At 32.4% G+C, this 13,925-nt stretch overlaps 1 protein-coding gene across 11 annotated transcripts in view; it reads left to right on the top strand.

The window, feature by feature from the left end:
• Positions 1-13,925, top strand: part of ZCCHC11 (zinc finger CCHC-type containing 11) — a 101,912-nt gene that overhangs the window by 78,213 nt on the left and 9,774 nt on the right. For 5 of the 11 annotated variants that reach the window (XM_023536787.1, XM_023536783.1, XM_023536786.1 and 2 more), the window contains 10 exons: positions 579-636; positions 734-837; positions 1,133-1,222; positions 2,873-2,986; positions 7,355-7,432; positions 7,575-7,752; positions 8,039-8,086; positions 8,172-8,254; positions 12,495-12,610; positions 13,548-13,762. In XM_023536787.1, coding sequence (XP_023392555.1) covers positions 579-636; positions 734-837; positions 1,133-1,222; positions 2,873-2,986; positions 7,355-7,432; positions 7,575-7,752; positions 8,039-8,086; positions 8,172-8,254; positions 12,495-12,610; positions 13,548-13,762 — 1,084 coding nt within the window. The remainder of the gene's footprint in view (positions 1-578; positions 637-733; positions 838-1,132; positions 1,223-2,872; positions 2,987-7,354; positions 7,433-7,574; positions 7,753-8,038; positions 8,087-8,171; positions 8,255-12,494; positions 12,611-13,547; positions 13,763-13,925) is intronic. The other 6 variants (XM_023536784.1, XM_011370486.2, XM_011370483.2 and 3 more) reach the window with 2 other exon arrangements.

The following is a 13,925-nucleotide window of genomic DNA, read 5'->3' on the forward strand; positions in this document are numbered from 1 at the left end:
ATGCTGAATGCTTTATATACATGTCTCATGTAATCCCTCCAATTACTCTATAGAACAGGAGTTTATGATTATCTTGGTTTTATAGAATAGCAGTATAAGGCTCAGAGGGGTTAAGAATCCAGTCAAAGTCACACAGCTAGTCAATACTTAATTCAAGATTTGAATCCAGGTTTGTCTAAAGATCCAGGTTTGTCTAAGTTCAGAGCCTGTGTTCTTAATCACTATTGTTTTGCCTTTACCAAACCCATCTCTAGTTGTTTTTTCGTGTATTTGAAAACATTCTCTTGTCTTTGTGCTTCTCAAACTTTAATGTGGAATGAGTTACCTGGTGATGTTGTTAAAATGTGGATTATGATTCAGTAGACTGGTAGGGCCTGAGATTCTGCGTTTCTTTTGTTTCCTGATGATGCGATTTTGCAGGTCAATGGACCGCATATTTTGAGTAGAAAGTTATATAGAGCTTATGGCTGGAGGTTTTAAATCTTGGTATTAAATGCCTAGATTAAAGTAGAATTTGCACAAGGACAAATTGAGTCAGATAAATTTTATTATTTTTTGTTTGTTTGTTTGTTTTTTAGAAATTAAATTGTAAGGAAATAATTGAAAATTTGGCAAAAATTCTTAAGAGACATCCAGGTATGAATTTTAAATTATAACTTTAAAACAACACAAAATATTTTTTAGCTTTGTGAAAATTATTTGATGTAGTAAAGTTTTTTTTTTCCCCAATCAGGTTTAAGAAACATTTTACCTATAACTACTGCCAAAGTGCCTATAGTAAAATTTGAACACAGGCGAAGTGGTTTAGAAGGTGATATCAGTTTGTATAATACATTGGTAAGTTTCTCTTTCTGTATAGATTTAGGATGTTAATAGTTGTAATTGAAAAAGTTTACAGATCATTGACTATACTTTTATATTTAAAACTTTCAGATGTGAACAGGATAAGGAAAAAATATTTACTCAATCATCTTGATATTTCCTTCAGATTGAAAATTAATTTTTGACTAATTATAGGTATTTTAAGTGTTACAGTTATATATTCTATTTGGAGATGATTGTATCTTTTTATCTGATTTGTAAGTTTAATGTTTAAATTTGAAATGCTTTCAAATATGTAATTCTTTTTCAGGCTCAACATAACACAAGAATGCTAGCTACTTACGCAGCCATTGACCCTAGAGTGCAATACTTGGGATACACTATGAAAGTGTTTGCTAAGGTATTTATTAAAAAGCTAACTGCTTTGTTATAAGATTTATGATAGTTAAAGCGAAACATATTGATATCAGACTTGTGAAAAATGTTTTCTGAGTTTTGTTTACCTGAGCTTTTAAAAAGAAACACTCAATATTAAATGAATTAAATTTATACTTATTAAAGTAGAGTGATGCGTAGTTTTTTCCTGTGTGTGCTCCAGTCTCATGCGTAACACTAGAAAATTTCTCAGTAGTAAAATTTCTCAATGTGATTATGGTTTTTCACTTGAAGCGAGAGTTGGCATTCCATCTTAGTTAAGAGTCTCTGAGTTAGGAAATCTGATATTTGTATTTAATGATAAATTTTTTCTGGCCATTAAAAATAAAACAATACTTATAAAACCTTATATTAATTTTATAACATTTATATTGAATTCTGTTTTCTTGGGTTTTTTTTTGCTAAGTGTGTAAACTCCACACACTTAGCAGGATACAGACTTCTGTTTATACCTAATTCATTGTAGTGCCTGCTTTATGGTAGATTCTCAGTAAATAGTTAATTTTGTGAGTGTGTTAGTGGATGGATTTTAGTAGGAGAGTGGGTCAGTCACTTTTTCATTTCTTAAAGCCCATTCTTTGAACAGGGAGACATATTTGTTAGATAGCCCTATACATATCTTTGTGGACATAGGTCGTATTAGAGAAGAATGATATGTAGCCACATATTACAAATCATACTTGATACAGCTGCATTTCAGGATTCACTTCATAAAATATCTCCAGCATGACACTCTATACCCCCATGGAGTTTTGGTAATGAAACCAAGTGGTTCATTTCAAGGAAATCATTCCTCTTTCTTAATATATCAGTTAAAGCTTTACTCAAGGGAAGTCTCTGAGGACTTTTTTTTTTTTTTAATTAAAAAAATTTTTTTGAAATGCCAACATATTCATGTGGTTCAGAATTCAAAAGGTCTAAGGGAGTTTGTGGTGGAAAAATCTCCCTTCCACACCTTTCTTCCAGCCAACCAGTGCATCTTGGTGGAGATACCCAACATTAAAAATTCCTCTGTATTCTTCGAGAAATATAAGCAAATATATAAATTTCTTGTCTCCTTTTTATTATAGGTGTAAACACATGGAAAACAGTGTTTTGCACTTTGCTTTTTTTTTTTAATTGAGCAATAGATATTAGAGATTATTTTCTGTTAGTACACAAGAGCTTCTTTATTCTTTTTTAATGGCTGTTCCATTGTGTCGATACCCATCAGTTTTTAAAATCTGTACTGTACTGATGAGCCTTAATTTTTTTCTGATTTTTTGCTATTAAAGCAGTACAACAATAAAAAACTTATTAGTTTTTCACATTTACTCATTTCACATATTTATTGGAGCATTTGCAGGATAAATTTTTAGGATAGAATTGCTAGATTAAAGGCAATGTGCTTCTGTAATTTTGATATTGCCAAATTATTTTTCATGGTGTTTATGCTAATTTATACTCATCTGTAATGTGTAAGTGCCTGTTTACCAATGCCCTCTATGACAGTTTGTTATTAACTTTCGGGTATTTGCCAGTTCGGTAGGTTAAAAAATGATATCAAAAAAGTTAATACTTCTGCATGGAGTAAGATTCTGAAATTTTATTTTCAATCATTCTTTTGTTTCTTTAGCGATGTGACATTGGTGATGCTTCCAGGGGAAGTTTATCTTCATATGCTTATATCCTTATGGTGCTGTACTTTCTGCAGCAGAGAAAACCACCTGTTATCCCAGTTCTACAAGAGGTAGGTGTTTAAGAAAACTATAAAGAAGTTTCTTGCAAAAACAATTAATCTAAACACATAGATCTCTTTCACTTTATGAGATCATTAAGGATTTTTCAATTATGGCATCCTGTTTTCTTCTTCTGTTAATGGTATAATCAAACAATGAGCTTTTTTAGAAAGTTTATTATGGGAGAATATATAGAATAACAAAAGAATATTAGATGAACAGAACTATAGAATGTCTTTTGGAATATTTTTACATTTTACAGTTAGAATGCTATAGGTGATTATGAAATTCTTGTTACCATCCATAATCATATATTACGGTCTCTAAGATACAAATATGTAAGTTGCTTCTCTCCAGAGTATTCTCTCTCCTTTTGCCTGGCAATGAAGTTTGATTTATTACTGTTTATATTTTGGTCAACTTTGTGAATTTTGGTTGAGAGAACACCCAAGGAAATTCTTTCTTAACTTTGTAAGGTCATGCTTAATTGCATTAAGCATAAGAATATACATCAAAAGCAACAGATTATATTCATATTCACTCAGATTCGGTGACTCATAGAATTCATTTTTATAGCCAATTTGTACTCTCTGAAATAGGTACAAAAGAGTTCTTAATCATCCATCTGTTTTCTTCATTCTTGGCACAATGTGGATTTGCAAACATTAGGGAGGATCTAGTTCTAATTTCTTAGAAAGGTCATTATTTTGAGACATGAGAGAAGCATCATAATTGTTAGGAAAATCACATACTGATTTCATATAAACTTGGATAGTCATATCAAAGAAGAAAATCATAAAGTAAGCAAGCCATATGGTGGGTGTCAGATGGTCTTTAGTAAGCTTTAAAAAGTTCTGATGAGTGGCCATGCAGTTTTAGCAGCATTTCCTTCCCTCTTTTAAACAAACAATGGAAGAAAAATAAAAATTTTAAATACTGTTTCCGAATCAAAAATTTTAAGTTGTTGAATCTGTTGAGTGTTTTTTAACAAAGTTGTTCACTGTAGAGTATTTAAAATTTAAAATGAACTTACTAGTCCTATCGAGGTCAACATCATTTTCTCTATTAGTATAATTGTTGATAAGGGTTTAAGTTTGGGGATCTTAGGCATAATTGCCCCAGTGATATCATAGCATTCATTTGCTATGATTAGCTATGAGTTTACAGAAAACTATTATTAACCAAAATTGAACACAAATTATGGTGGTTTGTCTGTGTTCTTTCATTATGTTACCCATGGATGAGGAACCATTGAGGCAGCATGATATAATGGAAAGAGCAGGGCATGATTTTGGAGCCAGAGATAACTGGTCTGAATCCAAATTTTGGCATTGTAGCTTTCAACAAGCTGCCTTACCACTATTCTGAGTTTCATTATCAGTAAAAATGTAATAATTGTGGTATTATTTCAGTGTTAATATAAGGAACAGAGACATCAAATGCCTTTGAATGTAGTAGGTGCTAAAGTAGGTGTTCATAAATAGTGGTTGGTTTTATTATTTTTTTATTGTTATAAGGAGCTTTATTTATATTGTTATTGGAAAAATGTAGGTAGGATTGTCATAGCCAACTTCAAGAACTCTCCCATTATCTGCTTAACAGACAATCCATGGAATGTTTTCCATCATAATGAGCTGTGATTGTGGGGGGCTTTGTGATACATATGAACTGATGATATATGGATTTTTGCTTCTGGCCTTTTTTGCTTGTCATATGGGACCCCATTGTCCATTGCTCTGGCATCATTTAAGTATTGGTCATTGGCATCGATCAACTTTTAAGGGTAAGGATATGTTTAATGAAGCTGATGATCTTTGACTCCCTTTGTGATTGAACATAGACTTTAAGCGACTGGGTATAAGACTGTGCTAAGAGTATTTTTCATGGTCAAAAATACAGAATTCTTTAGGTCAAAAGGAGCTTTCCTAAGCAGAATGATTTGCTGTATTTAGCATATCATCATAAGTAAAGGTAAATTTTCATTTAAAAATTAATAAGAAGATTAGGGAATATTCATACCTTATGATCTGCTCTGTTCTTTTTTAGCTTATATCAGCTTAAAAATTGCAATGGAATGAGTGAACCTTGAGGACATTATGCTAAGTTAAACCAGTCTCAAAAGGACAAATACTGTATAATTTCACTTATATGGGGTACTTAGGGTAGTCACATTCATGAGACAGAAAATAGAATACTGGTTGTCAGGGACTCTGGGAGAGAGGAATAAGTAATTATTGTCTAATAGATTCACAGTTTCATCTTTTCAAGATGAAAAGAATTATGTGGGTGATTGGTAGCACAACAATGTGAATACTTAATGCCACTGAATTGTACACTTAAAAATGATTAAGGTGGTATATTTTGTTATGTGCATTTTACCATGACTATATGATTGCAGTTTAAATATAGCAGTAGATATTAGACTATTACAGTAAGATAAAGTGAATATGGAAATGTGCAGTCACTCCTTGTACAAATATGATTGACTCGTTTGGTGATGTTTTAGAGAGAGAACTGAGTGCTTGAGTAGAGGATGATTGGTATTGAGAGAAAGAGAAAAGAGAAGAAACAGCAAGAAAAAGTAAATGTGTGTGTGTCTGTGTGTTTAAGAGAGAGAGAGGATAGCATTAATACTTCTAAGGGCTGAGAGAATGGAAAGTTTAGGCACTGTGAAAAAAGAGTTCATAAAAACAGTTGTAAATCGGTGGCTAAATACCCTCTAAAGCCTACAGGTCCACTTTTCTGTGTTATCAGACAACATAGTTGGGTTTGGATCATAGTCGTTACTCAAAAGTAGGAATTCTTTTAAGAAGAATCAAGATCTGAAAGAAATGTTTTGTATTATTTCTGTTTAATACATATAATAGCATCCTAATCTATAAGGGCAAAATATTTTGGCCTCTTTAAAACCTTCCTTTCTTTTTTGAGAGCAGAATCCTACCTCTTTTTGTTTTAGCTATTAATGCTTGTAATTGCCAGGCTCTCCTTTTTTTGTTCTATGAAATGTTGGAATTTATACTGTGATTATTGGCAACTGTATCTGTTTAAGTTATATGTAAATACAAAAAGCAACCTATTAGCTTAAGTCCTTGGAAACTTTATATAAACATGCTTACAGAGTAGATATATTCTTCAATGAATATATATTAAGTATTCTCTACATGGCAGGCTTTGATGCAATATTAGGAATTTTGTCTCCAGAGATAAGTTATAATTCTTGCCCACAGGGAACTTAAATCTGAGAGTGGAATTAGAGGGGCCAGACATATAGTTAATTTTATGAATCATTGTCCTATCTAAAATGGAAGGTGTGGAAACCACCTTATCTAATGGTTTTAAAGTATATTCTGATAAGCTCTGGGAACTCAGTGCATATCTGTGGATTGGGGTAAGGAAAAGATGGGGTATGTTTTCTCCATTCAGGCTTCTATGAGAGTACCTTTGCTTTTATTTGTTTTATACTTCTGAACCTGGAAGAGTCCATTTTAGAAAAGAGTTCTGCAGCTTAAAAGAAAAATAAAATTTGAAAACAACTGACACCTAATTAATCTAATCTCTCATATTCATTGGGAAAACTGAAGATAATTGTCTTGCTCAGAATCACTACTTGGCAGGACGAAAACTAGAAATGAGGTCTGTTTGAACCTATGGCAACTTTTTTACTTTATTACGTCTATTTCTTAAAATGCCTATAGAAAATTAGTCTCAAAATTGCTTGTGGAGGTTAGTTGTGCCTATACAATCATTTAAGGGATACTTTTCGTCTAGTAAAGTAGTGTTACTCCCCTGCCCTTAGGCTAGTGAATTATCATTCGTAATTAATCATGAAAATTTTACAGTCTTTATCAAGATGTCAGGGAAAGCTACCTAATTTTATTTTTTTAAAAAGTCATTGTCCAGGGAGCTTTTCAGCCTTATCTGATACAGATAACTGGTTATAGGTGCTAAAGCCTTTCTCCCAAGCAAACAATTCAGTTGCTTTCCTTTGGGTGCACAATCATTAGGTATTATCTATTATGTATTTCTACATCCATAATCCCTTGATGAAAATGCCATTTTCATTTGTTATTTTCTTTAGTTTTGCTTCATTAATCATAGGCTGGATGTGTTTTGACAGTTCTAATAGGTAACCTCAGGTAACATCAAACATGTCATTTGGAGAGTCTGTTGCTCTTAAAATATTTTTTTCCTCAGCTTTAGTCATTCAGATACATTTTATTCATTAATAACTTGGCATCACATTATACCATCCTAACATATTCCTTTGGAAGAAGCATTTCAGTATGTTTCTTTTAGCTAAATTCTCAATGATGTGAGGGTATTTAGGCTTTTGGGTTGGAGGACTTAAAATCTAATAATACATTAATTTTTTTATGCAGATATTTGATGGGAAACAGATTCCACAGAGAATGGTTGATGGATGGAATGCTTTTTTCTTTGATAAAACAGAAGAACTGGTAATTTTTGAAGTCTTTATGTTATAGAATACTTACCGATTGATACATGTTATGATTTGCATAATTTGATAATTTTAGTTGGATTCGGAGTCCATATTTTGGAAAGGTGTAGATCTTTCTTTTTCTTTTTTCTCACCTGTAGAAAAAACGTTTACCTTCACTTGGAAAGAACACAGAAACATTAGGAGAGCTCTGGTTGGGACTGCTTCGCTTCTATACTGAAGAGTTTGATTTCAAGGAATATGTAATTAGCATTCGGCAGAAAAAACTATTGACAACTTTTGAGAAGCAGTGGACATCCAAATGCATTGCAATTGAAGGTAATTATTCAGCTGATATTCGTTCAGGAATAAAACAAAACGAAAAGCCATAGTTTCATTTGGCCAAGAAAATTGATGGGAAAACAAACACATTAGAATTTGGAAGATTATTCCTTTTGAATTTTGAATTTTATCAGTTTCCATCTTTTAATCTATAATTTTAAAATAATAATTTGCTGCTTGGATAGTCTGAGTTATATAGTATATTGGACTATAGTTACGGCTACTAGCATATTTTATATTATAGTGAACATAATTCTTAAAAAATAAAATTTTTCTTTTCTAGACCCTTTTGACTTGAATCATAACCTTGGTGCTGGAGTTTCTAGAAAAAGTAAGTTATTTAAATACAGAAATTCCCTGCTTGTAAAACTCTTCTTACACATTGTCTTCATCTTTATTGTTTTCTTCTTCAATAGTGACCAATTTCATCATGAAGGCATTTATCAATGGAAGGAAACTTTTTGGTACTCCCTTTTATCCACTCATTGGCAGAGAAGCTGTAAGTTTACAAAATTTGAATTCTGAATCTTCTCTTTTTTCTTACAGACTTTTTGTTTTCATAGTACAAGAAACCTACTCCTGTTTCTAGGTTGGTTTTAGAAATAAGGAAAGAGATGGTAATAGCTCTCTGTATTTTTTCTTATTGTGCTTATAGTCCATAATGAGATATCTATTTGCTAAATCTTGTTTATTTGTTAAATTCTGTCATCCCCATTAGACTATAGTTTCATGAGGATGGTCCATATCCATGAGATTTACCATCATATTTCCTGTGCCAGTCATAGTGTCTGGCAAATAGAGTGTACCAAATAAGCATTTGTTGAGTGAATGAGCCTAGTTAGTCAAGACTCAGTATCCTTAAATTTTGAATTTGAGAGTACTGCCCAGTGCACCTCTTCATATGTAGAAATCTTGACGAAAGTACAGAGAGAACACCACCAAATAAATACTTTAAAATTTGCTGAGGCGTCTGCTCTTATTTTGGTGTATTCTTAGCAAGCTGAATTAGATGGGACTGAGAAGATTCCTTTTACTTGAACTGAGTGGCATAGTGTTCCCCATTCCTCTTGGTCTCACTCTGGTTTCACTCGTTTTCTAATGGGAGGAGGTCTTAGTTTCACAGAGAGAGAAACTCCCAAGAGAAATACCATGTCTCTGCTATTCATAATGTCCTTGATCTTATTCAGTTCATTTTCAACACTCTTTTTGGAGGTGTGGGGTAAGAAAAGCAGAGAGAAGCCTAGAACTTTCCTCTGCTAGAGCACTGATTCTCAAACATTTTTGAGTATTGCTGCTTAGGGTGAGATGAAATGAGATGGAGAGAAATAAAATAATAGTAAAATTTGAAAGAGCTCAAAAGTCATGCAAGAATAAAATATCTGATAAAAGGAAAAACACAATAATAATTTTACTAAAATTTTAAGATAGCAATAAATGAAAAGTACAATTAGATCAAAACAAATCTTATGGTAGACTGATAAAACATTTTACCTGAAAATTATGGGAATTCCAACTATTGGTGTGAATATTTGCCATATATTCAGTGGGAACCTAGTAGTTTTATGCAGTCAGACTTTTTAGTAAAATACTAAATTAGAGTCCTCAGTAAACTGGAAATGTGCTAATTTTAGTCTATCATTCAAAATGAGTATGTAACTCTTAATAATTCAGTATGTTATAAGCAGTCCTAATAGATATCTAAGTCTTTGATCTTGAGTATCATTTGGTCAGATTTGGGGGCCTGACTATTTTTTATCTACTTTATTGTATTTTAAAAATCAATAAGTAGTATTCTGTGGCTTGGATCTATCAGTTTACTCTCCTTTAATGGACATTCAGTTGTTTTCATTATATCAGTGTTATAACTGGTACTGTAGAAAATATCCTTGTTTAATAGTCTTTCATACTTGCACATTCTTCATTTCAGTACATGTTTATTGAATTCCTACTTTGTAACTATTTCTCTATGTATTTGGATTATAACAGCTTACCAAATAAATGTGTTTAATTCCTTTAGACTCTAATGAAAATGAAGACAAGTATATTTTCCACCTTTCTTGCTTACTCAGATATTCCCACCAGCTCTTCTCCTACATCATATATTGATCCATTTTCTTCCCTTCTATCAACCATCTCGTCTTCATTTTTCTCTCCATTTAGCATTCCCTAGTCTACTTTAAATTCCTTTGTACCACTGTCCTTCTTTTGCACCCTTGTGTGTTCAGCCTTACATAAATTCAGCCATCCACCATCTGTCTGTGCTTGGGCAGCTAAACACTACTAGAAAAAAGTTATAAAGCTATGCAGTTTATTTATATAGTACAGCTAGAAATTAATATTCACCAGTCTCACCTAAACTTTCAGTACCATCTGACATTTTTACTACATTTCTTTAGTTACCTGTATCTCCCATTCAGTAAGAACTATTTCATATTGTATTTATTTTACTCAAAATTCAGTGCACATTGCATTTTGTCCTACCTTTCACCTCTGCCATTCTAACTCTTGGATGTTTTCTCTCCTAGATAAAAATGATATCAGATAGTTAGTTATTCCTTCAACTTTTGACTAGATCTGCCTGCATCTACAGATATCTCTCCTTTATCAGAGACTCAATTTTCCATATGCATTCTAGATTTATTCGTTATTCTCTTTACCTTGAATCCTCAACCTGTTCATCTGTGTAAAACATTTTCAAAGATGAAATACATAAAATGTAATTGCAGATTAGCATTAATATATGAACATTTGGCATCGATTTTAACAATAGGAAACACTTTGAACCTCAATTAAGAGAAATGTCTCCCTCAGAAAGATTTCTTATTTTCTAATTAGTAAACTTGTATGGTATTACAAAAATATATTCAGTTATTAGTATATTTTGCAGTTCTTTAATAAACAAATGTCGTGTAATTTGCTCTCATTATATAAGTACTTGCATAATATCTTCAGTTTTGCCACAACACCTAATATATTTACTGTCTTGGCTCTTTACAGAAAAAATGCTGACCCCAGGTCTAGGCCACCTTAACTGGGATGGTGGGCTAGAGAAAAGTGGATAAAAGAGTTTTAGGAATAGAATGGATACAATTTGGTGATTAATTAAAGGTGATGGGTAAAGGAGAACAAGTTCAGAATGATACCTAGGTTTCTGCCTTAAGCAACTGGGTGAACCAAAAAAGGCCTTTATTTTGTCCTGGCAGAAAATATGATGATGATTTTATTTAGCTACATCGATTTCATCATTAGTAAATGTAAAGAATTATATTGCTTATTCTTTTTTTAAATATAAAGCTTTATTAAGATATAATTTATGTACTGTGCAATTCAACCATATAAAGTGAGCAATTCAGTGGTTTTTAATATATTTGCACGGTTGTGCAATCATCACCACAGTCTAATTTTAGTATGTCTTCCTCCTCTCTCAAGGAAACCCCTATCCCTATAGCAGTCAATCCCTGTTCCTTCTCTCTCCCACTCCCCAAATCATCAATCTTCTTTTTGTCTTTGTAGATTTGTCTATTGTGGATATTTCATGTAAATAGACTTTTGTTACTGGCTTCTTTCATTTAGTGTAATGTTTTCAGGGTTCATTCTTGTAGTGTGTATCAGAACTTCATTTCTTTTATGGTTGAAAGTATTATATTGTATAGATATATCACATTTTATTTATCCATTCATGTGGACATTTTGGCTATTATAAGTATTGCTGCTGTGAGTATTTATGTACAAATTTTTGTGTAGATGTATGTTTTCATTTTGGGGGTGTATATACCTAACAGTAGACTTGTTGGATCATTTTGACAAATTTATGTTAACTCTCTTAGCAGCTGCCAAACTGTTCTCTAAAGCAGCTATGCTATTTTATATTCCCACCAGCACTGTTTGTGGGTTCCAGTTTTTCTACATCCTCACCAATACTTGCGCAATTGTTTTTAGAATTATTATTATAGCCATCCTTAGTGAATGTGTTTCTCATACTTTTATCCTTGACTTTAGATACATTTGAAGAATGTTAAGTAGACATGTCCTCTTGCCTTCCAGAAAATTGGTGCTATTACAGAAAGTAGTCTTTGTGGTAGTGCAAAATGGAGTTAAAGCAGAGAAGGATAAGCAAGGTACTAGCATAAAGGAAAAATGAGCTTCTAAGACTTGGGAAAATGATTTACTTCTTATTGCTTCCCTACCTTCTCTTTTAGTATACCTTACTTCATAAAATAAATGTTATATGTCCTTGAAATTTTGTATGCAAATCATCATATTTTAAATAAACCAGAGGATTGCTCTATTTACACAGAGCTCTTGTATACAGAGAATAATTTCTTTCCAGAAGTAGTGTAGTATAGCAATAAGCCTGAGCTTTGTAGTCGGTCAGACTTAGCTTTAAATTCTTTATCTGTTACTTATCAGCCTTTTTACTATGGGCAAATGACTTGAACTTTCTGAGCCTCATTTTCTTCATGTAGAAAATGAAGATGAAATACTATATTGAGATATACAAAGACACTATAGGTGAATGAAAAAATAGGATGATGTAAAGTGGTTAGTACTGTTAGCAACTAAGATATCGATGATAATTCTGAATCTTATTTTCATATGGTTTTAGTTACAGTAAAATATTTGTTGATATGTCCTTTTTTTTTTTTTTTAAACTACTTTTGCTTCTTGGTTTCCTTTCCATTTGGATTCAGAAGTTTGTAGTGATTTTTTTTCTTAATAAAGTTGTATTTTCTCCCTAGGAGTACTTCTTTGATTCCAGAGTATTAACAGATGGAGAATTGGCTCCCAATGATCGATGTTGCCGTGTATGTGGAAAAATAGGCCACTACATGAAAGACTGCCCTAAAAGGAGAAGGTTGGCAAATGATTTTGTATCAGCATTACAGGGAAAATAAATGTGAGGCCAATTATAGCTATAACTGTGTTCAGATATGTTTACATGAGAAAGTAAGTTCAGGGTTTTAAGTTGGACCTTAGGTAAATGTATATTTGAGCAGAATTTTTTTAATAGTGTGAGATTTATTTGTGGTATAGTGATGTCTCAACATTAATTTGTTCATGTATTCGTTAATTCACTCAGTTTTTTTTTTTTAATTGAAGCATTTATTGACACCTACTGTATGCTGGGAACTGTGCCTAGGAGCCAAGAAAAAAAAATTACCAAGACCTGGGGTTCTTACTGAGGACTTCACAGTCATACAAACCAATAATTAAAATATAATTAACTGAATTTTTGAGGTATATGCTGTGAAGTATACATATATAATATATACCTTGAGGAATATGCATCCTATATACACCTTGAAAATATATCTATGAAATATACTTTGCTGCGTTCTGTATGTATACTGTGTTTTTAATAGGCCAGGAAAATCCCTCATTTAGTAATCAAGTGTTGCCTAATCTAAAGAGCTTAGAACTTTCCAGAAAGAATAAATTTCTGGTTTCTATCACTGTTATTTACTGTTAAATTTAGGCAAAACACTTACCTTTTCTAAGCTTCTGTTTCTTTCCCTGTAAAATGAAGATAAAACCAACCTCTAAGGATCGTTACAAGATTCAAATTAGATATTAAAAATTTTTTTATTTTGTATTTTTTTATAAAACAACTGGAATACCCAGTTTTTGCCATATGAGTAGGTGTGCTGTAAATGTGAGTTCCCTTGACTTCAAGAAAATGCACAAAACATGATGAGGATGTTAGTCCCTGAATTGTGAAACTCTTATGTAGTTTAGTTTGTTCTGTGACTCACTCAGTTTACAAGTCCCTAGCCCCACATTATTGGTATCAGCAGTTTACTGTTTAGACTAAAGAAGAAAGACAGTGAAGAAGAGAAGGAAGGGAATGAAGAGGAGAAAGACTCCCGTGATCTTCTTGAACCCCGAGACCTCCACGATACTCGAGACTTCAGAGACCTCAGATGTTTCATATGTGGAGATGCAGGACATGTACGAAGAGAGTGCCCAGGGGTCAAACTGGCCCGTCAGAGGAATAGCAGTGTGGCAGGTAAGTTGAATGGTTGAAAATAATAATTGGTAAAAATGAAGTAACTTATGTTGATGCTATTCTAAGGACCCTAATTCCTCTATTCCAAACCTAGCTGTATGATTTTGGACCTTATAATTTCTTAAAGAGATAAAATTTAGACAGGTTTTTATTTGAACAGTAC

The sequence above is a fragment of the Pteropus vampyrus genome, unplaced genomic scaffold (genome assembly GCF_000151845.1).
Source record: "Pteropus vampyrus isolate Shadow unplaced genomic scaffold, Pvam_2.0 Scaffold170, whole genome shotgun sequence".
Lineage (NCBI taxonomy): Eukaryota > Metazoa > Chordata > Mammalia > Chiroptera > Pteropodidae > Pteropus > Pteropus vampyrus.